The 22,718-nt window shown below is 49.4% G+C and overlaps 2 protein-coding genes across 5 annotated transcripts in view; both read left to right on the forward strand.

Annotated features, from left to right (window-relative positions):
* rasgef1ba (RasGEF domain family, member 1Ba) overlaps positions 1-8,092 on the forward strand; it is a 39,421-nt gene extending 31,329 nt beyond the window's left edge. For both annotated transcript variants that reach the window (XM_029829729.1, XM_003974536.3), the window contains 10 exons: positions 1,154-1,369; positions 1,500-1,574; positions 2,129-2,224; positions 2,408-2,510; positions 3,387-3,466; positions 4,318-4,413; positions 5,560-5,655; positions 5,924-6,047; positions 6,151-6,223; positions 6,937-8,092. In XM_029829729.1, coding sequence (XP_029685589.1) covers positions 1,154-1,369; positions 1,500-1,574; positions 2,129-2,224; positions 2,408-2,510; positions 3,387-3,466; positions 4,318-4,413; positions 5,560-5,655; positions 5,924-6,047; positions 6,151-6,223; positions 6,937-6,961 — 984 coding nt within the window. In that variant the 3' untranslated portion in view covers positions 6,962-8,092. The remainder of the gene's footprint in view (positions 1-1,153; positions 1,370-1,499; positions 1,575-2,128; positions 2,225-2,407; positions 2,511-3,386; positions 3,467-4,317; positions 4,414-5,559; positions 5,656-5,923; positions 6,048-6,150; positions 6,224-6,936) is intronic.
* Positions 8,093-9,010: 918 nt separating this feature from the next.
* prkg2 (protein kinase cGMP-dependent 2) lies at positions 9,011-22,702 on the forward strand. 3 transcript variants are annotated; one of them, XM_029830075.1, is made up of 19 exons: positions 9,011-9,158; positions 9,897-10,436; positions 11,640-11,806; positions 12,819-12,932; positions 13,378-13,483; positions 13,680-13,743; positions 15,651-15,728; positions 17,011-17,105; positions 17,179-17,247; positions 17,732-17,830; positions 17,938-18,091; positions 18,176-18,312; positions 18,907-18,996; positions 19,064-19,205; positions 19,266-19,429; positions 19,570-19,692; positions 19,762-19,824; positions 19,932-19,998; positions 20,723-22,702. In XM_029830075.1, the coding sequence occupies exons 2-19, from the start codon at positions 9,937-9,939 to the stop codon at positions 20,816-20,818; spliced, it is 2,328 nt and encodes a 775-aa protein (XP_029685935.1). In that variant the 5' UTR covers positions 9,011-9,158; positions 9,897-9,936; the 3' UTR covers positions 20,819-22,702. The 3 variants fall into 3 exon arrangements, with proteins under 3 accessions (XP_029685935.1, XP_003974704.1, XP_029685936.1); XM_003974655.2 differs by having other exon boundaries at positions 9,929-10,436; XM_029830076.1 differs by lacking the exons at positions 19,762-19,824; positions 19,932-19,998; positions 20,723-22,702 and having other exon boundaries at positions 9,929-10,436; positions 19,584-19,608.
* The last annotated feature ends 16 nt before the right edge of the window (positions 22,703-22,718 follow it).

Below are 22,718 nucleotides of genomic sequence, written 5' to 3' on the forward strand. Positions count from 1 at the left end.
TCAGAACATTCCACAACTTTGATCTCTGTAGTAAGACGTGTCATTATGGATGTGGTTGGATATATAAGGAAGCAGCAGCAGCAGCAGAGAAGAAAACAAGATGGTTATCTGGCTTCAGCTCTCTCCACCATCTAAAATTCCACCATTCCTGCATCAGCCTTTCTATTTCACCATGAAAGCTCCATTCAGCGCTTTATAATCGTCGTATAGAACTTTATTTTTGTGCTTTTGCATAGTCAGGTGGTGCTCCGCAGGAAGTGACATAACTCAGCCAAAAAGAAGGAGGCCTCCGGGGTAACGGAGCTGCACCGTCTGCCAGGGTTGATAACAGACTCTATCATTTGTGACGCCAAGAGCATTGACGAGCGAATGCCCCTCGCCACCCCCCCCACCCCCCCACTCTGCTCAGAAATGTCAGGCGCTGTTGTCTCCAGGATCTGCGGCTATATTTATCCAGGCCTGGCCCATCCTCTGTTGACAGTGGGGACAGAAGCTGCAGCAGATGGTGGACTTAGAAGTGGCAACTGGAGAGATTTTCACTGGTGGTGGGTCTCCACGGTGAGCCCGCACGGTCACATCACCGCACGACAGTGAAAGCTGTGATCTGGGAGAGCAGAGACTCTCCTTCCCTCCCCCATCAGAATGTAATCTCCCTTCGTTTGCCTTCACTGCTCCGATCACCTGCGGCAAAACCGGAACGATTCAAAGAGCCGCTCTTGACCGATTGACCCGCGACGGCTTCTGCTCATCGGCCATCAAACGGCTCCATTTATCACCCTGGGAAAGAATTTCTCATAAGTCGAATTCAAGGCCTGGATTTCAAACCAGGAGGCTGAATTGTTGGGTTTGGTTCCAAGGCAAGCGAGTTTCCTATAACTTCTTCGCTCCTCATATGTGAAACCAAACACCCTTCGTTCTTATGCAACTTCTGCGCCGAACTGTGTCAGTGACAGAAGGATTATCTAACCGTGACTTCCCCAGGATGACCCATGGACCCCTGAGGTCAGGGTGCCAAGAGTCTGCCCTTCCTGCCTCTCTGGCGAGGATGGGGGGGCATTTAATACTGCCGAGTGACCTCCCAACATAAAACACTAGATGTAGAATCAGAATGTAAACTAACACTCAGTTGTAACCAATCCTGTCGCTCCACCAGGTTTACAGGAAGGCTGTGGGCCAGTTGAGTCAGGGCCTGATCAGGAGGCTGACGGTGCAGAGCCAGTACGAGGAGGCGTTGGTCAAGATCAACGCCACGGCGGCCGAACGCCTGGCGGCTCTCAAGTCCAAGCCTCAGGCCAGCATCCAGAGAGACATGCTGTCCATCTGCAGCGACCCGTTCACCGTCGCCCAGCAGCTCACACACATAGAACTGGTGAGAACACCTTCAACCACCCGTGGTCTTTGCCTGGGGAATCCTCATCACGCTTATAAACTGTCTGTGGGATTCAGCCGGAGGGGACAGCCCACTGATGGGATTCTGCTCTTTCTGTTTCCTTCCACAGGAGAGACTCAGCTACATCGGCCCTGAAGAGTTTGTCCAGGCCTTTGTCCAGAAGGACCCTCTGGACAACGATAAGGTAGCGTCTGACTTCCGGTGTGGGAGAGAACAAACATCAGAATCAGAAAAAACACTGCAGCTGTAGTGTTGGGTAACGGCGACAGCCTCGTTACTCTCCCAGACGGACTCGCCGTCAGGTCAGGGCGAGGGCAAGGGATTGCTGTAGCAAATACAGTCAAACTCATCCCCGCCTCATCTGCTAGCAACCGCTGTTGCCAAGGATTTGTTTCGGGAAGAGCGCGTGTGCTGGGGTTTCTTGTGTGGCGTTCCGGCTGCTAGGCAACAGGCCTTTTCTGAAGAGGTGACGCGAGGGTTGAGGCTGCCTTTGTGCCTCAGGCTAGCTTTCCTCGTCCCCCCGATGAGCCACTTTGAAATGGGGATGGGGGGGGGGACTGTGTGTGTTTGCATGTTAAATTGCCTCATGGGGGTAAAGATGGCGTAAGGCCAGAGGAATGTGTGAATTTAGATCAAGAGGAATCGACACAAAGGGCCTGCATGCATAATGTGAACTGGACCCTGGTTCCACCTTCCAGCTTTAGCGACCTGCTAATTAAACGTGCGCTGTTGTTGCAGAGCTGCTACAGTGATCGGAAGAAGGCCAGCAACCTGGAAGCGTACGTGGAATGGTTCAACAGACTCAGCTACCTAGTGGCCACAGAGATCTGCATGGTGAGCCCCGAGCGTCTGGATTTGCATGGGGGTGGGGGCATGAAACCTGGGGGACTCAGTTTACGGCCCCCGTCTGCACGTCTCAGCTGTGCATTAGAACATGTTGGAGGCTTTCAGGACATCACGCTGAGATAAGGAGCCGGATTCACCTGCAGACTGATGCATTTTCATGTCCTCCTGCAGCCGGTGAAGAAGAAACACAGAGCCCGAGTCATCGAGTTCTTCATCGACGTGGCCCGCGAGTGCTTCAACATCGGCAACTTCAACTCCCTCATGGCCATCATATGTGAGTTCTGCTTCCTTTCCCCCTTTTTCCCAAAATGCACTTTTCCAGCTGGTCTTCATCACAGGCCTGGGGGGTCGGGGGGCCTTGGGGCAGATGGTCAACACTGACCAGAGCGAGAGTGCTCGCACAGGGTTTAAAGCTGGGATGAGGACAGCAGCTGCTCCTCCATGTTCCTCCCAGAGGAGCATCCTGGTCCAACCTGGACCACTGAACCCCCCCCCCCCCCCCCCCCCCTCCTCCTCCTCCTCCTCGATCAAATCAACATGCGACACCCCCTGAATTTGATTAATGACCTCATTTATCGAACTTGCATGATAGCGTTCAGATCTGTCAGTAATCTCTCAAACTGGAAAACAAATATCAGCATTTTGTTATTAGAGTGTGTCCTGGTGAGGTCGTTGTCTCAGTGGACCTCCGTCCTGTCCCGGTGATGTCTCCATCAGTGACGTTCACAGGGTTTGTTCACTTTAACCAAATATCAAACCGGAGAAGCCGAGTGCATCCTGGAGGAAAATAAGGTTCAGCTCAGAGTCCTTTTGTGTTATTGTGTCTCGCACGCACGCACACACGCACGCACGCACACACACATGCAGGGACACACAGAGGATTACCATATGGGAAGCAGGGCCCTGGGAGGGGAAACGAGGCGTGTGCTGACTCTATTGTTCCCCGAATCATCAGAGGAGACGAGAGTAGAAAGAAGTAAGGGGGGGGGGGTTGTTTATTGGATGGTTGTCACTGCAGGAGGAGGGGGAGGGAGAGGGGCATCTGTCTGGCTGAATGAGAAAGTGTCATGTGTTACTGCGATCGGGTTCTGGTGTTTCCTCTGTGGTGACCTGCCTCTCACGGCTGTCTGTCTGTCTGTCTGTCTTGCAGCTGGGATGAACATGAGTCCTGTATCCCGTCTGAAGAAGACCTGGAGTAAAGTCAAAACGGCCAAGTTTGACATCCTGGAAGTAAGTTTAAAGCCTCCTGATCACAGCTGAAGGTGCTGCTCTCGTGTTAGTTTCAAGCCTCGTGACTCCGAGTCCCGCTCGCGGCTCCGCCGGGTTATTGTGGTCGTCTCACCACGCTGCAGGAGGGTGGGGAGCCTCCATTGTCACTGAATGCTGGGTCAAGTGTAACGACAGTGACAGACCAACTGAGGCCAACACGGGTCTGTAGGGGGGGGATCTTCACGCCACCCAGAAAGTGATCTGGTTTTGATGGTCTCTAGAGTGTCTCGAATCTGTCATGTAAGGAAAAGGTTCTTCATATATGAAGAAAAGGGGAAGAAATACTCCTTTAAAGCACAATATTTGAAAATAATACATCAGAACTGGACAGATCCAACCCGCTGACGGGACAAATCTGCTGCAGGAAGCAGCAGGAACAGGCGGGAACGACCCGAGGTCGGCGCGTGAGCAGCTGCAAATCAAACGCACCCGAGGAAGGCCCAGATACTGCAGCCCTCTGAAGCAGATCTGAGGCAGGAGGTGTGGAAGCTGCTCAGATCCCCTCATATCTCAGCAGAGCACTGCGTCCATCTCCCTCCTTTGTGGTCCTGTCAGTCACCCGTCTCCCCCCAACCCGCCTCTTTCAAAAGACCCTCCTGCTTTATTTGACGGCCGTTCAGCGCCTGAATCCTCTCCGTGGAGCTTATCTGCTCATGTGTGTTTTAAAGTCGGCCTAATTCAATTTCAGTCTCCACAAACCAGTTCCCTCTGTCTCCCCATCAGAAGGATGGTTGTGGAGGAACCCAAAACGCTGCTACCCTGACTGTGCTGAGTTTCACATTCGTCTCTGACCTGTTTTCATTTCTCTGCAGCACCAGATGGATCCATCCAGCAATTTCTACAACTACAGAACAGCTCTGAGAGGAGCCACGCAGAGATCGATCACAGCCAACAGCAGCAGAGAGAAGGTGAGGAGGAGGAGGAGGATCTTTAAGAAAAGCAATGAAGGGTTTAATTTAGCGAAACAAACTTGTTTGTGTAGCAGGAGCAAGTTTATATCAGCGCCATCGGTCTGAACGGCTGGCTCATGTACCAGAACCGTCTCTGACCCTCTTGACCTGCTGACTTACGTAAGACCGCCAGATCGTATCTGTGCGTGTCCGTGTCAGACTTGAAGGGGAGGAAGTCAGGGCGGAAAAACAAAGCGAGGCTCCGTCTCAGCCTCGTTATCGTCTGGGAGCCGCGTCCCCGCCGTGTTTACGGCGTCAGCGGCGGACCTGGACCTGGGACAGATGTTGCGTAACAGGAGCCCAGAGGGGCCGCTGAGGTCGCGTTAAAGTGGGTCAGGAGCTGAGGAGGCGCTCGCTGCTGTCTCCAGACGCGTTCCCATGGAGGGAGGGCTAAAGGAACTCGCAGAATGTTCCCTGAACACTTCGTTCCCCCACTCCTCCAGTTACCGGAACGGATCGCACGGAGCTCGCCGGCCGCCAGGCTGTGGCCGCTTGTCTCTGTTTGTGGGCAGCGTGTTGATGATGCGTGTTGGCAGAGACGCAGCCGACAGTCAGGCTGGAGCTCTCTGGGCGCTCTGACACTCGTACGGGCTCAGATATGCAAACACGCCGGCACAAAAGGTCAGGGGTCATGGAATGGAAATTTCCCAAGAGGTCTGGAATGTTCTTGGCCTTTTGTCCAGGCCTTATACAGTGTGTGTGTCATCCACCAGAAGAGAGAACTCTGGGTAAACCTGGTGGCCCTCGAGCCTCAGACAGACGGAGACCCAGATGTGTCCAGCTGTGGCAACCAGTTCCTGCCCGCTCCAACAAAACGCGTCCGAAAATAGGCCTCAGGTTGCGTCAAGGGGGCCCTCCTGCCCCTCTGATCCCCAGGAGGAGCCCAGGATGGGATTTCTCTCCTCTGCCTGAACTCTGACCCCTAGTTCTTGCTAGTCAGTTCACCTCGTGAACGTTCATCATCATGAATGTTTGGTCATCCTGTTTGTGGACCTGGGTCACAGATTATGGACAAGATCCACCAGAACGTTCCCTGAATGAGCTGAAGGACTTTACACACCCGCTCCGGTCAATGACTCCGTCTCTGTCCTGCTTATCTTCCAGATCGTCATCCCGTTCTTCAGCCTGCTCATTAAAGACATCTACTTCCTGAACGAGGGCTGTGCCAGCAGGCTGCCTGACGGCCACATCAACTTTGAGGTCAGCTGCCTTCTAGTTTCCATGACACAAAACAGCGTATTCATTCAAACTTCCCTAAAATGTAGAGGTTTCTACGGAAAAAAACGCATCAGTGATGACAGTTTCAGCTCAGCTGCTATTTTAAGGCTTTTACTCGATACAGTAACCACAGAGATAATGTCGTAACCATAGCCGGACGGTGCGAAACCAACGCCGAGCTGTGCTTTATAACCATGTATTAACGCCGCCTGCCATCAAAGCTGACCTGACCGACACTCTTTGCTTTCAGAAATTCTGGGAACTGGCCAAGCAAGTGAGTGAATTCATGACCTGGAAGAAAGTGGAGTGCCCGTTCGAGAAGGACCGCAAGATCCTGCAGTACCTGCTGACGGCTCCAGCGTTCACTGAGGACGGTACGTCCACACACACACCTACTTATCGCCGGGGGATCCTCCTCGTAGCCTCACCGAGACAAATCAGAGAAGATATTCACTCTCCTCCATGTCCTCCTTGCAGCTTTGTATCTGGCGTCCTACGAGAGCGAAGGCCCTGAGAATAACATGGAGAAAGACAGATGGAAGTCCCTGAGGTGTGTATAAACACACACACACACGCGCGCGCACATACACTCGTGCCCTCAGGGGTCTGGTGTCTTTAATCAGGACTGTCAAGTGTGCCGACCAGACAGACCCAGAGGGATGTAGGTAACACACTGATGCTGACCTCCACGCTGTCAATAAATGTGTTAAACACACACACACACACACACACACACACACACACTCATACTCATTGGCTGCTGTGAGGTACTGTGGTGTCACATGTTTAATCAGCGGTCTGAGTACTTTTTTTTTTGGTCATGGGACTTTTTCATTCTCTCCTAGAATTAAATCAAGAAAATGTAATTGATTAGTTTCAGCAACATATTGTTGTTGTTTTCACCATGGAGATTTTCTGTATTTTCAAAACTCAGTCCAGCTCTGAGCTTAGATCTAATCGATTTAGAGGCATTTATATATTGATTAAGTGCTGATTTAGTCTGAGAATCAGCTAATCGTGGACAATTCTGCCCCCTGCTGGTGGATGTGTGGCATAGCCATTAAAATCGGATCATGCAGCTCGAAATGAGCCAAAAACATGAGAATGTTTTTAGAAGAATCTGAGCTTATAAAACTGGACTAAAGCTGAAATATTCATAGATCCAAGCAGACGTCTGTGAAGTCATTACTTGCCCATTTCCACACCACGTGCAGCACATCTGCTATGTTTGATCTGTGTTGACGTTCTTCTGTCTGTCCACAGGTCCACTCTGCTGAGCAGGGTCTGAACCCCCACAGTGAAACCAGAGATCGGGCTGTGTCGCGTGGACGCTGCTGTTTGATCAAAGTTTTCCAATGTTGGAAGGGAAACGACAATCTGTCCTTCAGCCGGCGAGGAGCTGGCGTCATCGAGCTGCTCCAGCTCCATCAGCTGCTCCTTCTCCTGACTCTCCTGCGTTTTGTGCTGTGTACATCAGGACATATTTTCCATCTCTTTGTATGACTTTGTAGTCTTTTTTTAAGAAAGAGATGCAACAAATGTTAAAGCTAAGATGCTTTTTTCCTTCTGCAAATCATAAAAGCCACAGGGTTAGCTGCTGGTTGGCTAACTGTCACTGGTTCCACAAACCAGCATTCTTCATGTGAAGAACTCGGCGCTTTCGCAGGAAACTGTCATTAAGCTAGCATTATCATGCGTTTGTTTTTTGTACGTCGTGTGTCATTTAATGTCTTTAAAGGTTTTTGTTACATGTTGAGAAGAAAATGCACTGGCTGCAGTTCACAGATGTGAGTTTTTCGATGTAGAGTTTGGTGAATTTCCTCAGTTACGCTCCTTGCAAGTTAAAAAAAACAAAACAAACAGGTCCCTCAAACGTTGGGGTCGATTGAGTTTAGCTAATGTGAGACTGTTACATGGAACGTGCGATGCCTGTGGGTTCCCCGTCCTTCCTGATGATCCGTGTTAAAATGACTCCTTGCTGCTCAGTCAGGCTGGACACTCTCGCCCTCGATCTTCTGCCCCCTGGTGGTTCATATGAAAATTGAACCGAGTCCTGCTTAAACTCCATGTTTGTCCGTTTTGTTTTACTGTATTTATGAGATTGTAGCAGGCTCTGTCCACACTGATGTTAACTGTTATTTAATTTTCTACTCCGCCTCCATCAGTTGTCCTCGAATAGCGTCAGGTTTATTTTGAAATGTTAGTCTGATTGAGAGGAGGCTGCAGCTCAGAATATGAAGTTGATGTGACTGATGAGGGCTCTGCCTCCGGCTGCTGGTGTGTTTCTGTACATAGACGCGTCTCCTTTTCTCTCCCTGTGTTCACTTATTTGTATTTAGACTGTTAAAACGGAATAGAGGAACTCTATATGATTTAGCAGTGTTTGCAAGAGTTAATAAAAGAATGTTTCAAAATGGAATCTTTCCTTTGTATATTTATTGTATATTTTCTGAAGGAAAAGTAACACACATAAATTAATCGTAAAACATTTTTTTTATAACGGAGACAAAATCTGTGGATATTTCACATATATTGGATCACATTATTGACTGCAGCAAGTTGTGTATCATGTATGAAATATGATTTCTTTCAATGTCGTTCCAATTTAATCGATCGGAGTTACTTTTGATCTTTTGGCGCCACCAAGCGGATAAATCTGGTTACTACAGCGGTCGATCAACCAGCAAGCGCTCGCGACTGTTAGATTATCAATCATTAATATGTTATTAATTATTCTGTCTAGATAATGTCCACATTGAATGTTCAGACTCCATTTAATAAAAATGATTTAAAATATTGATAAACCCGAAGATGTTTGACTATTCAGATATAAACTGATAGTAAAGATAAAAAAGATGTTTATGTTTACTGGATTCAGTTGAAGACTAAATGCAAAATGTTATATGTTTTGTGAAAAACTAAAAGCTTCAGCCTATATAAATAGAAATAAACAAGCAACATTCAGTTTAGTGCGCAGCAGCAGCAGCAACAACAGCAGCAGCAGCAGCAGCAGCAACAGAATCAGCAGCAGCGGAGCAGCAGCAGAATCATCATTATCATCATCATCATCATCATCATCATCATCAGCGGTGAATCCTTCACATCTGGATTTCACCCTTAATTCAGATAGTTGAACACCGCAGAAGCACAAGTGAGATCACCTGCAGGAATCTCCTCAGATCCTCTCAGATGACTCACTAAAACCAACTAACTGCTCATTTCTCACATGCTGATATTGAAAGTAGACATTAGCGCGCGCGCATGTGTGCGTGAGGACTGAATTTGATTCTTATTTCTTTCGCGTCACGCTGACGGGAACGCGCGCGGCCGGGAAGAGAGAGCGCGAGCAGCATGATGAAGAGGAGAGTGAGGAGGATGAAGAGGAGGAGGAGAGGATGGGAGCGGGTCTGTTCTGGTGCGCAGACGCCGATTCTCCTCTCGCAGAAGCATCTTTCCGGGCTGGTCTGAAGGGTCGGAGCCGCCAGGTAGGAACCAACTTTGATCCGGAATGTTTTTGCCTCTCAGGAGAATCAGGACGCGGCCGCGGAAGTTGCAGGTGCGCAGAAATCAGGTGCAAACTTGACTGATTAGAAATGAACAAAAGGGCAGAAAATTAATAGACCCGATAGTTTTGGAGAGTAAAAAAAAGCTATTGAAAACCAGAAGCTACTTAGAGAACTGATGTGACGGTTATGTCATAAAGAATGAGGTGTGTGTGCGTGTGTGTGTGTGTGTGTGTGTGTGTGGGGGGGGGGGGGTCCAGTCTAACCACACCAAACTGGACTTCAACCACTGTAGAAATTCAAGCCCTCCGTTTTATTTTGACACATCTGCAGAAGCTTCCTGTACAGGATTTCCTCCCCAGGTCAGGATGGCGAGCGGCTCCTCCTGTAACGGAACACTTCCTGCCTCTGAATAATAAATGGAGGAGACGCTGCCCATTAAACACTGACGCACCTCCACTCCTCCGCTGCCGCTCCTGTTGGGTTTGAAATCAAACCCTCAGCTTCCTGAAGCAGAGCTGATGAGGAGAATCACTCTTTTAATAACAATCTGGTGAAGCTAGGTCCAAAGACTCTCCAAATATCAAAATAAAGGAACGTTACTGGGAGAAAACACACATTTGAACCCAAAAATCCAGATTTTAGAAGATTTCAGAAGCAGAAAATCAACATCTGAAGTGAAAATGGATCCTAATTTTGTATTTGTCGTCTGGGTTTCAGCGGATGTTGATGCTTTTCTGTCACCTCCTCAGGAGGGAAAATGGGGAACGCTTCCATGAAATCGAAGCGTTACAAGAACGCGGACGGTTCTGTCACTGCGTCCAACAGCTGGAGCCACAGGGACGGCCGCAGGCTCAAGAACGCATCCCTGGAGTCCCTGAGGGTGCGAGTGGAGGAGCTGGAGCGAGAGGGCAAGAGGAGGAACGAGGAGCTCCAGGCCAAAGAGCAGCAGATCAGGAGCCTCCAGGAGCAGCTGGCCCGGCAGACCCGGGTCCTGGCTGAGCTGAGCGAAGAGCTGCAGACCAAGTGCATCCAGCTCAGCAAGCTGCAGGATGTGATGAAGAGCCAGGGGGGCGCCGGCACGGCGTCCAGGCCCACCTCCGTCAGGAAGGCCGGGAAGAGCAGCCCCAACCTCAGCGTCCGCATCAAGGAGACCCTCAACAGGAGGAAGGGGGCCAAAGCCGGAGTGTCGGCCGAACCCACGTCCAGCAGCCTGCCCAAGTTCTGCTTCGAGAAAGCCCGGGTGGCGAAGGATGTGAGGTGAGGATGCCTGGGGGGTTCAGGGGAGGTGAGGTGGAAATGAGAGAGGACTTAAAGGTTCATCCTGGCCTCCGGCTCGGTCCGTCCGGGCCAGGGCTATTTTAGGAAAAAGGGTTTTCCTGCTGATCACCAGGTTCAGTTTCACAGCACGTCGACAGATTCTCTGCGGCGTTTCAACATGACGGCGTCGGCAAAACCCGGTCCAGAACAAATGGTTCTCCCAGTTTGGTGTGAAGAACCTGAGCGGCCTCTACTGGGCCGCGACCCAAGAGCCCCAGAATATCGCCTGCATATAAAAACCTTCTGTCAGCTGTAATTTTGACCGACAGCGTCACGTGACAGGAAGTCCATCAGACCCAGGAAGCGATTTGCTCTCAAATGCTAACGCTAATGCGCCTCAGGGGGACGCTAACACTAAAACCAGACGAATGAACACCGAAGGATTATGAATCAATATTAACAGGAAGTGAATAATCAGTTGTCTGTCCGTCTGCTGGTCCCGGTCCCATTGCGCAGAACCCAAATCGCCTCGGCAACAGGCTGCCTGAACGAAGACAAACTGGTTGAAAACCATCATCTGCTCTGGCTTTATGAAGCCCAAAGTTAGAATTTACTACGGAGGATCGGGGGGGCAGGCCACCCACCTCCTGCTTGGTTCTGCTCCTGGCTCTCCTGATCTACGGCTCACGTTCAGCCGTGACTCTTAACCTTTCCCCTTTACAACCCCCGAAGGAAGCGATGTCTTCTTCTCCCCAGCTGTTTAAACGCAAAGTGGCGAGCGCTGACGGCTCGAATTTATGTTTTGGTTGTTGTGCTTGATTCATCGCTGGGAGGGGCCCCGGGGCCACAAATAGTCCTCTTTTCACTGGCCGCCGAGTATTTATCACACAGGCTAAAGAAACCTGGTGAATGATGTTTGATGTCGGCGTCCCGGCGGCTCAGAGGGACCCTGAACGCACCGCCGAGCTGCGTTCAGTCTCTCCTCCGGTGCTGGTCGACGCCCCGAAGCATCAAAACTTTCCAAAAGAACCAATTAGCAGCATCGCTAACAGCAAGTGTGCACAATCTCAAATGACCCATAGTAAAAGCCATTCATCGCACTCATGCAGGAACGTATCCCAGCACCCAGACCCGACCTTTGACCCCTCTTGTTTTGGCAGAAGCACTGCAGAAGTCACTCTTCCTGTGTTGCTGTCCGAACAGTGTGAAAAAGCTGCTGACGGACGCCCTGAACAAGAACCAGTACTTGAGGAGGCTGGAGCTGCAGCAGATCAAAGACATCGTGGAGTGCATGTACGAGCGCACGTACCAGCGGGGGGAGTACGTGGTCAAGCAGGGAGAACCTGGGAACCATCTGTTCGTGCTGGCAGGTAGGTCCGCTCCCGTTTGATCGCCGTCTGGGAAACCAGGAGCCGGGAAAAATGCGTGGAATTCCCAAAGACGAGTGTTGAGATGAACTCCGAGACGTTGCTGCATCCCAGCGCCTTGTCTGTGGGATGGGGGGGATGACGGGGGGCTAAACTGGTGCTGGATTATGGATCAGGTCACTTTACTACAGGATCTGGTCACTTTACTTTATTATAGAAGGTGTGTATAACTGTGTGTGGGTGCATGCGTGCGTGTGTGTGTGGGAAACCTCAACCAGAAACCTGAAATGTTCCTTTTCCTCTTGACATTTTTGTCAAATTCTAGAAAATATCAGAGGATCCACTGGGATCAATCAAACTGACTCATCCACCCTCAAGCAGCTTCATCTGCTCTCTTTCTCTTCACTCGCTTCCTTAGCAAAGTTTCCCCAAAACATCCGGTTCAAATGGACAAAATGTCTCTTTTCGTTCATTTTCCAGCAGTCTGAGGCCGGTTCTCATCTTCTCCCACAGAATCTGACAAAATGCTAAAACTGTCCTGACCGGACAGATGACGCCTGGCGTCACTTCCAACTTCCTTTTGGTGAATTTGGTTGAAAATCCGCGTGGAAACCTGGAAGGCAGAATTTCACCTTCAGCCTTTCCCCCTTTTTCTGATTCACTAGAGTCACATCTGCTTCTGCTGCTTTGGTTTAAAACTGTCAGAGACGAGTGCAGACGAGGGTCCAGGTGCTGCAACGGTCCAGAGCAGAAACAAAAACTAGAGAATTGACCTTTAATGGCTTCAAACGGACCAGCCGCACCGGCAGAAGCTCTCGCGAACGAGCAGGTGGAACATTTAACGTCGCGATTCCTTGTCTGATTCTAGCAAAATGATCAAAAGAGCTGAGAAAAAAAGGATGTCCCACTCTGCAGTAAAAACAAGAGCGGAAATATGAGCTCGTTTCCTGCCTGGTTTCAGAGGCCAAAAAGAACCCACAGAATTAATGGATTGTTTGTTTGTTTCTTTCCGCAGACGGGACGCTGGATGTGTTCCAGCATAACAAACTGCTCACGTCGATCACGGTGTGGACCACGTTCGGAGAGCTAGCCATTCTGTACAACTGCACGCGGACCGCGTCAGTGCGAGGTGAAGGTCTCCAGGAAAACGCCTCCGGGGAACTCCATGTCGTAGTTTACTTTAGACCACCTGCCTAAAAACAGGCAGCTTCCTTTACTGATGTGAAACCAGATCCTTCATTAGAGGTAAACAAAGGCAACGATTTGGTTTCACCTCCTGTGCTTTGGTGCCGAGCCTGAGTGCTCTGTGTCCTGGTTTGTATGTTTAAACTGCTAATTGAAGGCGGTGGCCAGAGAAGAGGTCAAAGGGCAACTCTCTGATAATGTCTCTTTTTTGAGGTTTCTTGGAGGAGAAACACCAAAACTGAATGAATCCAATGATCTGCTTTAATGAGTCAAAGGAGTTTAAATGGGGGACATCAATGAAATATCAGATTACAGGTTTACCTCGATCAAAAACAGCTGCAGCTCCTTTAATTGTCGTGTTTTTGATGGACGTAATGTTGCTGTTGCAGCGGTCAATGATGTGAGGACATGGGCGCTGGACCGAGAGGTGTTTCAGAACATCATGAGGAGGACGGCCGAGATGCGTCATGAACAATATCGCAACTTCCTCAGAAGGTTAGCCACAACTTACACACACATGCTAGCATGATGCAGCTAATATAACCTCTACATAAGCATGGGTGGAACCAGGCACCCCCTAGTGGTAGGATGCCAGGTCACATCAGGCAGTATTTATGACCGACAACTTGCGTTATTGAAGCCAGCACATGCATCCATGACAATGACTGTTAGCTTCATCGCTACTTTTCAGCGTTTCACTCTTGGCAAACTTACCAGAGGACAAGCTGAGCAAGATGGTGGACTGCTTGGAAGTGGTGAGTTATCCCATCAAACTTCAATTCCATCAGTATTACGCTCGTGATTGCGCAACCCTCTGGCAGCTCAGGGAAGTCTGAAGACTGCAGATAGTTGCTGTCAAAATATCATTAGCATTTGGCCATATACCATTACTGCGCGTCAGCAGGTTCCTCTATGCCTCCAGTCAGCGAGACCTCACAAATGACTGCGTTGGTGGACGGAGCTGATATTATTCCTGTCATCACTGTCTGCTGTATATTGTTACCAGAATTATTTGAGCAGGGCCCCAGAAAGTGTTTATTCAAATGGGGGACGAGTGATGTCTTAAAGATGTGCAGGTGACAGCCTTTTGCTGTGAGCCCACACGACGTGTATGTGTGTGTGTGTGTGTGTGTGTGTGTGTGTGTGTGTGTGTGTGTGTGTGTGTTGGAGGAGATTCGGTAACTCTCGTTCTTGACTTTGACAACTTGTCAGCTGCGGGTGAGAAACTGCCGTCCTCAGCGTCTTTCCACAATGAAGACTTCAAGGACTTTCGGAGCAAATACAGGTTGTCCCAATGTTTCCCAGCGCAGGAAGAATTTCCTTATTCAGTGGGGGGGGCCTGAGAGCTGCACAGATGTTGGTAGGAGTGAAGCTTCTTGTGAGAAAATGACTAATTAAGCCTCACAAATCAAGCTAAAACAGACCAAAAGCATGATAATCTATCCAAAAATGTCCTTGCTGCATCCCTCCACAGGGGGCGCTTCATGCTTGTAGTCAAATGCTACTTGTAAACTATGGTCTGCATATAGACACTGATATTTTAGAAATATGAATGCCTCTACTGCCTCCTGTTGACAGAACAAATTAAACAAATAAGCTCCGCCCATTTGGATTATTGTAGGTGGTGCTAAATGTTTTTAAAATGTTCTTAGACTAAAAGGAAAATGCGCTTCATAGAAGAAGAACCAGGTCTGCAACAAGAGTGAAACGTGTCGCTAAAGGTCACAGGTTCTGGGTCCAAATCTTGTTGCTTCTGGCCACTTCCTCAAGTGTTGCATCGTTCGTGCATCTTTCGTGCACGCTCCTGCCACCCTGGCTTTTGGGACGGGTTGATTCCTGCCTCTTTGTTTTCTCGTCCCTGCCATGTTAGAATCAGGACAGGCTGTTGATCGCGAGCCGAGACGGGTCGATGGCGAGTCTCCCAAAATAGGACAGGCTGCACGGGCCCAGAGCTGTAGTGTCCAGCAGTGACATTAGCAGAGCGGTGCGCTGATGTCATGGTGGTGGGGGGGGAGTCACAGCTGTTGAGCTTTTCAATGAAAACAGTTCCTTTCTCTCCTGAAAAGGTAAATGTTTGGCTGGAGGCGCTGTTTCCCTCTCAGAAGCCTCCAAACGCCGTCGCCCTGTATCATCCAGACAGGCTTTATAAACACACCCGTGGCGCATCGTCTCCTCTGCCACCGGCGGGTGTTAAACCCGCCTCTCCTGGAGCGTAAACGGGACGTAAACAGGCTCGGGCGCTGAAGGAAAATGACACTTGAGTGGAGAGTTTTGACAGTAAACACCAGGGAATGTTTGCGCGTGGTTGCCCCGATTGTCCGCCGCCAGTCGAACGGATCGCCCCCGTCGTCTCGGTGGAAAGAATCTGGAATGCGTCCCAGAGGACATTTCATCCACGTCACCTTTGTTCTGTCCGCTTCACCTAATAGCTTAAAAAATGAAGGTTGAGTTAGCCAGTTAGACTTTAGCTGCACATGTTCAGGAGGCAACATGTCCTGTCAAATATGAAAACTTCCCTTTAGTTCCCTGAACCAGCAGCTTGGAAATTTGACCCGCTGATGGCGGAACTGTTGCTCCCGCGGGGGACCGACTAACGGGAACCCGGATCGATGGCGGGATCGATAAAGAGCTTCCGATCTGACTGTTGTCCTGTGTCCTTTAGGAATACTATGATAAAGGAGAGTTCATCATCCGGGAGGGAGAGGAGGGCAGCACCTTCTACATCATCGCTCAGGGAAAGGTAACATCTCCCTTCCACACAAACCAGTAACAACTGGGTTACATCAGCCGGCTGACCTGTTTTAAAAAGACACATCTGCAATAATCACAGCATCCACACCGACACGCCGCTGCGTCTCCTCTCCGCGTGTTGACGCTCCAGCTAGCATCTCCAACATCTGCAGCTCATTAGCGTTGATCCGCACACCCACCGACCTGCTGCACGTGAACCAGCGATTCCGTGTCAACGTTGCGGCACACATGTGAATGTATCGTTAGCTCTCGTGGTCGTGACAGATCACCGCGGGCGGCTGCGCGGCAGAGATTCCCCAGACGTTTCATAACCGTGAAACAATGAGACTTATTAACTCCAGATACACTCGTCTATTTTTACCGAGGATAGAATGATCCTCGCCGGGATCGGACTCAAATGCTTTTCTCATCATTCAAAAGTATCCTTTTGTTTGCTTTTGCACACACACACACACACACACACACACACACACACACACACATGCACATGCGCCCCTCCCTAAATGGAAAAGAGGATATTTCTATTTGCGAGCTTAAGCTAAAGTACTAAAGTACATGTTGCTCCTCTCCTGATGGTGCAGCCAGTGGGACTTCAGGACCTGTCAGGCTGCGACTCGTCCAAACGTCTGCCTGATAGTTCAGCAACCCGACACCCGGTACTGAGGGGGCCTGACCACGGGGGACTCTCAAAATGCCATAATAAACCAATGTGAGATGGTGGTGCTGAGCCTCCCGAACGGACCCACCCCCCCTTCTCCTTTACCCTCTGACCAGGGAGCACATTAGAAGTGAAGTTCACGGAGGTCAAACAGGACACTTAGCTGAAACGCACCCTGCAATGTCACTGTGACTTTCCCCCAACCGGGCGGTGCCACCGGTGGGGGGTGTCTGACCTCCACTGGGGTGGGCCACTGCTTTTTAAAGCCCCGCAAATTAAAAGTGAAGTTTCCAAACATCCGAGCTTTTGGAGTGTTTTGCTTCGAGGCGGCTGCTGGAAGCGCCAGCCTCTCACAACCGCTCCGTCTATTTTAACAGCACGTTAAATTACATTAATGCCACTTAAACACTCGTAGCCCCACCGTGTTCCAATTACTATAATTGAATCTGCCGACTGTTCTGATTTTTTTTGGTCGGGGGGACGGGGAGTACTTTTAACAATGCTTAAAAAATATCGGGGGAGGAAAATTGAAAGCACCTGTGAAAGCGACGCGGGTGAACCGGCGAGCGAAGGAGTGAAATACGGCGTAAACATCCAGCCGACTGTTGTGCAGGTGAAGGTGACCCAGACCACAGAGGCCCACACGTTCCCACAGGTCATAAACACGTTGCAGAAGGGAGACTACTTTGGAGAGAAGGCCCTCGTCAGGTAAAAACATCACAAATCAGATAAGTTTAAAAAATAAAAATGTCAGACTTTTATAGAATAAATCTGCTTCCAGCGATGACGTCAGATCGGCCAGCATCCTCGCTGAGGAGAACGGTGTGGAGTGTCTGGTCATCGACCGAGAGTGAGTATTCTCAATCGATCAATCAATCAATCAATTAATCAATCAATCAATCTTTATTTATATAGCGTCTTATACAATCAAATTGTTTCAAGGCCCTTTCCAGAATCCCAGGGCCTGACCCCAGACAAGCAACAGTGGCAAGGAAAAACTCCCCTTTAACAGGAAGAAACCTTGGGCAGGACCAGGTTCATGTAGGGGGGGAGGAGAGGAGAGGAGAGGAGAGGAGAGGAGAGGAGAGGAGAGGAGAGGAGAGGAGAGGTATTCTGACAGCAGCGGCGTGATTCAGGATGAAGATTCGAGCTAAGCGTCTTTTTGGACGAAGCTCATTCTTTTTCGGATCAGCAGCGAGTGTCAAACATTTCCCCTCGTCAGGTTTCCTGCTACAGCCACCCTGCTCTCTTTCCCGTCTCTGTTGGACACCTGGAGCCTCTCGGCTAAACATTCCGGCGGTCGCAACGCTAACGTGTGGCCCTTGTTTTTCTAGGACATTCGATCAGACGGTGGGCACGTTCAGCGAGCTGCAGAAGCACCTCCAGGGCTACGTGGCGACGCTTGATCGGGATGACAGGAAGAGACATGCCAGGTAGCTGCGGACGGAGCAGCTGGGCGCTGAAAGCTACCCTCAAATGTGGGTGCTTCTCATATTCCACCTTCATACTCGCTAGTCTGGTTCTTGGTGTCTCCTCCCAGGAAAAAGTCCGTGTCACGGCACCAGAGTCAGCCGTTGTCATCGGACGCGATCTGCCTGAAGGAGATGGTGTCGACGTTCTCCGCGTCCAGGCCCTTCGACCACCTGGAGGTCGTCGCGACGCTCGGGGTGGGCGGATTTGGGCGGGTGGAGCTGGTGAGTCCACGACGCAGAGGTCATTTTAACGGGGAAAGTTCTGGTATTTGCTGTGACTTCCCAGTCGGCTGCTCGGATCTACAGGTGAAGATGCAGGACAAGGACGTTGCCTTCGCGCTGAAGATCATAAAGAAGAAGCACGTGGTGGACAACCGGCAGGAGGAGCACATCCACTCGGAGAGAAAGATCCTCGCCGAGGCTCGCTCACCGTTCATTGTGAAGTCAGTCCCCTCGTCCAGTCCCCAAACTGGATTTTGTTTTGTTCTAATCAGGTTCAGTTAGATGGTCGATTGTTGGCCGGGGCCGTTCTGTGAAAGCGACCTGGCCTCCGTGTTTCTGCCTCTGGCTCGAAGCCACGGCCAGGACAAAGTGATCGTTACCAGGAGACGGATGGACGATGAAGCTCACCTCCATTAGTTTGGGAAAAAAGTGGGCGGCTTATTAGCTTTATATGAGATCAGAGCCGAGGCTGTAAGCAGATTACGGCTCCTCACTTGGGTGAGATGGCAGGAAAATATTGAGATGCCTGCAACAAAAATGGAGTTATTTGTTCTCCAGCGTGATGATCCAGTTTCACCGGGGAAGCGGCTCAGATATTAAAACCATTCTTCTTGAGCTGTCCCGGGTGTTTTGATTTGATTTCTTTCACATTTCTAATCTGTTTTCAAGCAGCTTGATGATGTGTAGCTGAAAAGGTGCTAAAAATGAACCCAAACGATTTTCCTTTCACTTTAAGAGCTTAAGTCTCTGAGAAATATATCCTCCTTACTAATAGAAGACATGAAGCTGACCCGCTTGTGCGTCTCCTCCTCCAGACTATATCGCACATTTAAAGACAACAAATACGTCTACATGCTGCTGGAAGCCTGTCTGGGAGGAGAGGTGTGGAGTCTGCTCAGAGACAGGTAGGAGAAACCTCCTCGGGTTGTTAGTGACTACCGGGTAAAACTGTTAAATCCATTGTTATTTCAGGGGGAATTTTGAAGAACCCACTGCCAAATTCTGCGTCGGCTGCGTCACCGAGGCCTTTGATTACCTCCACCGTAAAGGCATCCTCTACAGGGACCTGAAGCCCGAGAATCTATTGCTGGATGCTGAAGGCTACATCAAACTGGTGAGCTGGTCTGGACCCATAAGGATGTGGGAGGGTTGCTAATCCACGCAATGTTTGCAGGTCGACTTTGGTTTTGCCAAAAAGATCAGATGTGGCCAGAAGACCTGGACGTTCTGTGGGACCCCGGAATACGTGGCCCCCGAGATCATCCTCAACAAGGGCCACAACTTCAGTGTGGACTTCTGGTCTCTGGGTATTCTGGTGTTTGAGCTTCTCACCGGCAGGTCAGCACAGACGAAACCTCGGTCCTTCTAACAGATGCTGCTGAATAGCTGTAGCATCCGTGGACGTCAGGAACTGTCGCTCCTGGAGATGAGATCCGGAGGAGTTACATTTCCACGCTTTTCCTCCTTCCCCACTGCAGTCCTCCATTTTCAGGGAGTGACCAGATGATGACGTACACCTTCATCCTGAAAGGCATCGAGAAGATGGACTTCCCCAAGAAGATCACCAAGAGACCCGAGGACCTGATACGCAAGTTATGCAGGTACACTTTACCACGGGAGATGTGTTGAAGCTAAATGCAGAAGAAACCGTGTCCTCATCTGCTTCACAGGCAAAACCCTGCTGAGCGACTGGGCAACCTGAAAAATGGAATAACTGATATCAAGAAACACAGGTGAGAACCAAGTTAATGCAAAGTTGATGTTCATGTTTGGAGACTATCACGTTGTTCTGATTTGAGACATGGCACAATACATGGACATTCTGTTACTGCTGTTGAAGGTGGTTCAATGGTTTCAGCTGGGAGGGACTCAAGGCGAAGACTTTACCGTCTCCTCTGAAACGAGCAGTAAGTATAAATACAGGCAGAAGTAATTGAGAGTATTTCCACCACAGCCTCCTTTCCAGATCTGTTGGGGAACCGGACTGTTAGTCTTCCAAGATCAAACCTCAACTACAACGTCCTCAACGTTCCTCCAATCTTCTACAAGTTTTGTTGTAGATCAGTCATCTCCATCCGGCTGCCACATGTTTCAGGCTTCCAAACAGGGGAGCCCAAATTGCAGCAAAAGTTGCAACCAGTCCCCCCGAAGCCCAAACGTTTATGGGTTTGGTACGTTCTGACCTCTGAAGCATGTAGGAGACGTTCAGCATTAGCAAAACAGGCGATGTTGTTCATCTTTCTTTTTGTCAATGATACTATATTTAGGTTATAATCAGCATGTGGAAAGGAAGTGGGGAGACATGTTGCATGTTATATTTCTGTTGACTGCTGCTTAGCACATGTTGACAAGGGCAGCAGATGTGGTGTTAAAGCCCTTGATGTTTTCCTGGAGGAACATATCAGCATCCACAGGAGGAAGACAACAGGGAGAAACTTTTAACTGGGCTCAGTTGAGTTGCTTTATTTTACCTCCACCGAAGCCCAAAGGTCCACTTACCCTCAAAGTCCTGGAATCACACCAACATCTGACGGGCTTTTATGTCTGTTCCACGTCCACCTACTAAGTTTGATCCAGAAGGTTTTCGTGCAACTTTTCCAAAAATCACTTTTTTCTCTGCTGTTTTCCCAGCTTACAGGACCGACGGATCACAGTTACTTTGACAGCTACCCTCCAGATGAAGACAGTCCTCCCGACGAGCTGTCTGGTTGGGACGTGGACTTCTGATTCACCTTTGCACTGTTGGACTTGCACCGAGCATATTCATGGGTCCAAGCAGGTTATCAAATATTAAACATGCTTCTTCCCCTATTATTTTAGTTACAGGCAAGTGAGGAACCGTTCCATCACCATATGCACAACAGCACTAATGTTTATTAGCATTAGGTCCACACAAGTCCACTCTGGCAGCCTGCTTCTACATTGGCTACACAGACTGGTGACTCCTCTTCCGGCCACTTGCTCATTGACATATCAACAGGATTATTTATTCACTTTATATTCCCAGTATTGGGAACCTGGGAGGATCTTCTTTGAACTGTTAGCTTGATGCTCTGTCACGCTGTGCAGTCGTGCTAGCGGACGCTGCTATCACCATCCAGCCTCAACATCCTGCTGTGGAAATCTAAGCCCCATCAAGGATTACTGTGTCATGCTGTGCTGACCTGAGTTGCACTGCCTAATGGAAATATGATCAATCCCTTGTTACCATTGATGGCCCGTTTTAGATTGTGCAGAAAAGGACAACAAGACTAGCCAGGACACCTGTCCGCGTGACTTTGGACTTTACAAACCAGCAGGTCTGCTGTGAATAAATACTCTGATATTATAGAAACCTTGAAAATCTTTGATTCCACAGTTCAGTTTGGTGCAGGGAACTTCTCCTCTCTAGGTGTCTTTGAAGATGATGTCATCGTTAAAGACTACAAAGCATCACGTGTAACTATAGTTGCTTAAATGAGCGTGAATGTCAAGGATATTATCGTTACATACTGTGAAAACAGTGACCGACGTAAAAAACAAATAACGTTCCAGAGTTGAAAAGGTTTTGCCTGCAGGCAGGCTGTAAAGCTGCTAGCATCTCCTGACAGATAATCTGAGCTGGGAGTTGATTCAGTGTCCTGTGTCACGGCAGTGTGTTTTTACGTTCCTTAATCTACAGTCATAAAATATTTTACAAATACCTCTAAAATATTATTTTCAGAAACTGTTTTCGTGATCTTTCCACATGTGGCTCTCCGGGAAATTTGTGTTGCAGCTGTGTGGTTTTTATTTCGTATGACTGAGGGGGTTTTGTAGTCGCGTGTGCAGCCGGTCTGGAATGGAAACGAGCCCGAGGCAACTTTGTGGTTCCCAGTTTCACAGGAAGGAAGAGTTAAATGTCCAATTTGGACATTGATTTTGTTTTACATTCAAGAAATAGCATGTAAACTGTCAGTGCACCCATCAGGCAGAACATTATGGCCACCTGCCTGTTAAACTAGCCTGGACCCGTCGAACGTGGTCTCCAGCTGTGGTATCTGGTACCGAGATATCAGCAGCACATCCTTTGAATCATGTAAGTGGTGGGGTTGGGCCTCACTGGATCAGACTTGTCCTGCACATCCACAGATGCTCAATTGAGATTTGGGGAATCTGGAGACCAGATCACCACTTCAGGTTTGATGCCGTGCGGTCTGGTGGCTTCTTCCATTGTGTGGCGGTCTGGTTCTGGTGCTCCCCTGCCCATTGTCGGTGCTTTTGGTGGTGGACAGGGGTCAGCATGGGCACCCTAAGTGGCCTCTTGCTGTGCAGCCCTTATAAGTAAGGAATAGTCTGACACCTTTATGTCAGAACCAGAATTGACTCCTTTCAGGCTGGACTGTGGGATCGGACCTTCCGGACATCAATCAGCCCACCTGAAGACTTTGACCAGCCTGCAAGAGCTGCAGTTCTGGAGCCGCTCCCACCAAGTCGACCAGACATCACAAGCTGTCAGCGGAGCTTCATCAGTGTATAAACAGAGGCCAAAATACTTTTGTCCTACGACTCCTCCTAATGGTTCCTTATCTACCATGAATTGTATAGATGTGCAAATGTAGTCGCAGTGTTTGTGATGCAGATACAGAAAATGTGGCTTTCTCTAAAC

The sequence above is a fragment of the Takifugu rubripes genome, chromosome 21 (genome assembly GCF_901000725.2).
Source record: "Takifugu rubripes chromosome 21, fTakRub1.2, whole genome shotgun sequence".
In the NCBI taxonomy this organism is placed as follows: domain Eukaryota; kingdom Metazoa; phylum Chordata; class Actinopteri; order Tetraodontiformes; family Tetraodontidae; genus Takifugu; species Takifugu rubripes.

Coding starts and splice junctions, on each gene's coding strand:
- prkg2 (XM_029830075.1), top strand. CDS start 9,937: ATGGGGAACGCTTCCATGAAATCGAAGCGTTACAAGAACGCGGACGGT. Junction 17,248..17,731: donor TGTCTGGTCATCGACCGAGA/GTGAGTATTCTC, acceptor TTGTTTTTCTAG/GACATTCGATCAGACGGTGG. Junction 18,997..19,063: donor TGGAGTCTGCTCAGAGACAG/GTAGGAGAAACC, acceptor TTGTTATTTCAG/GGGGAATTTTGAAGAACCCA.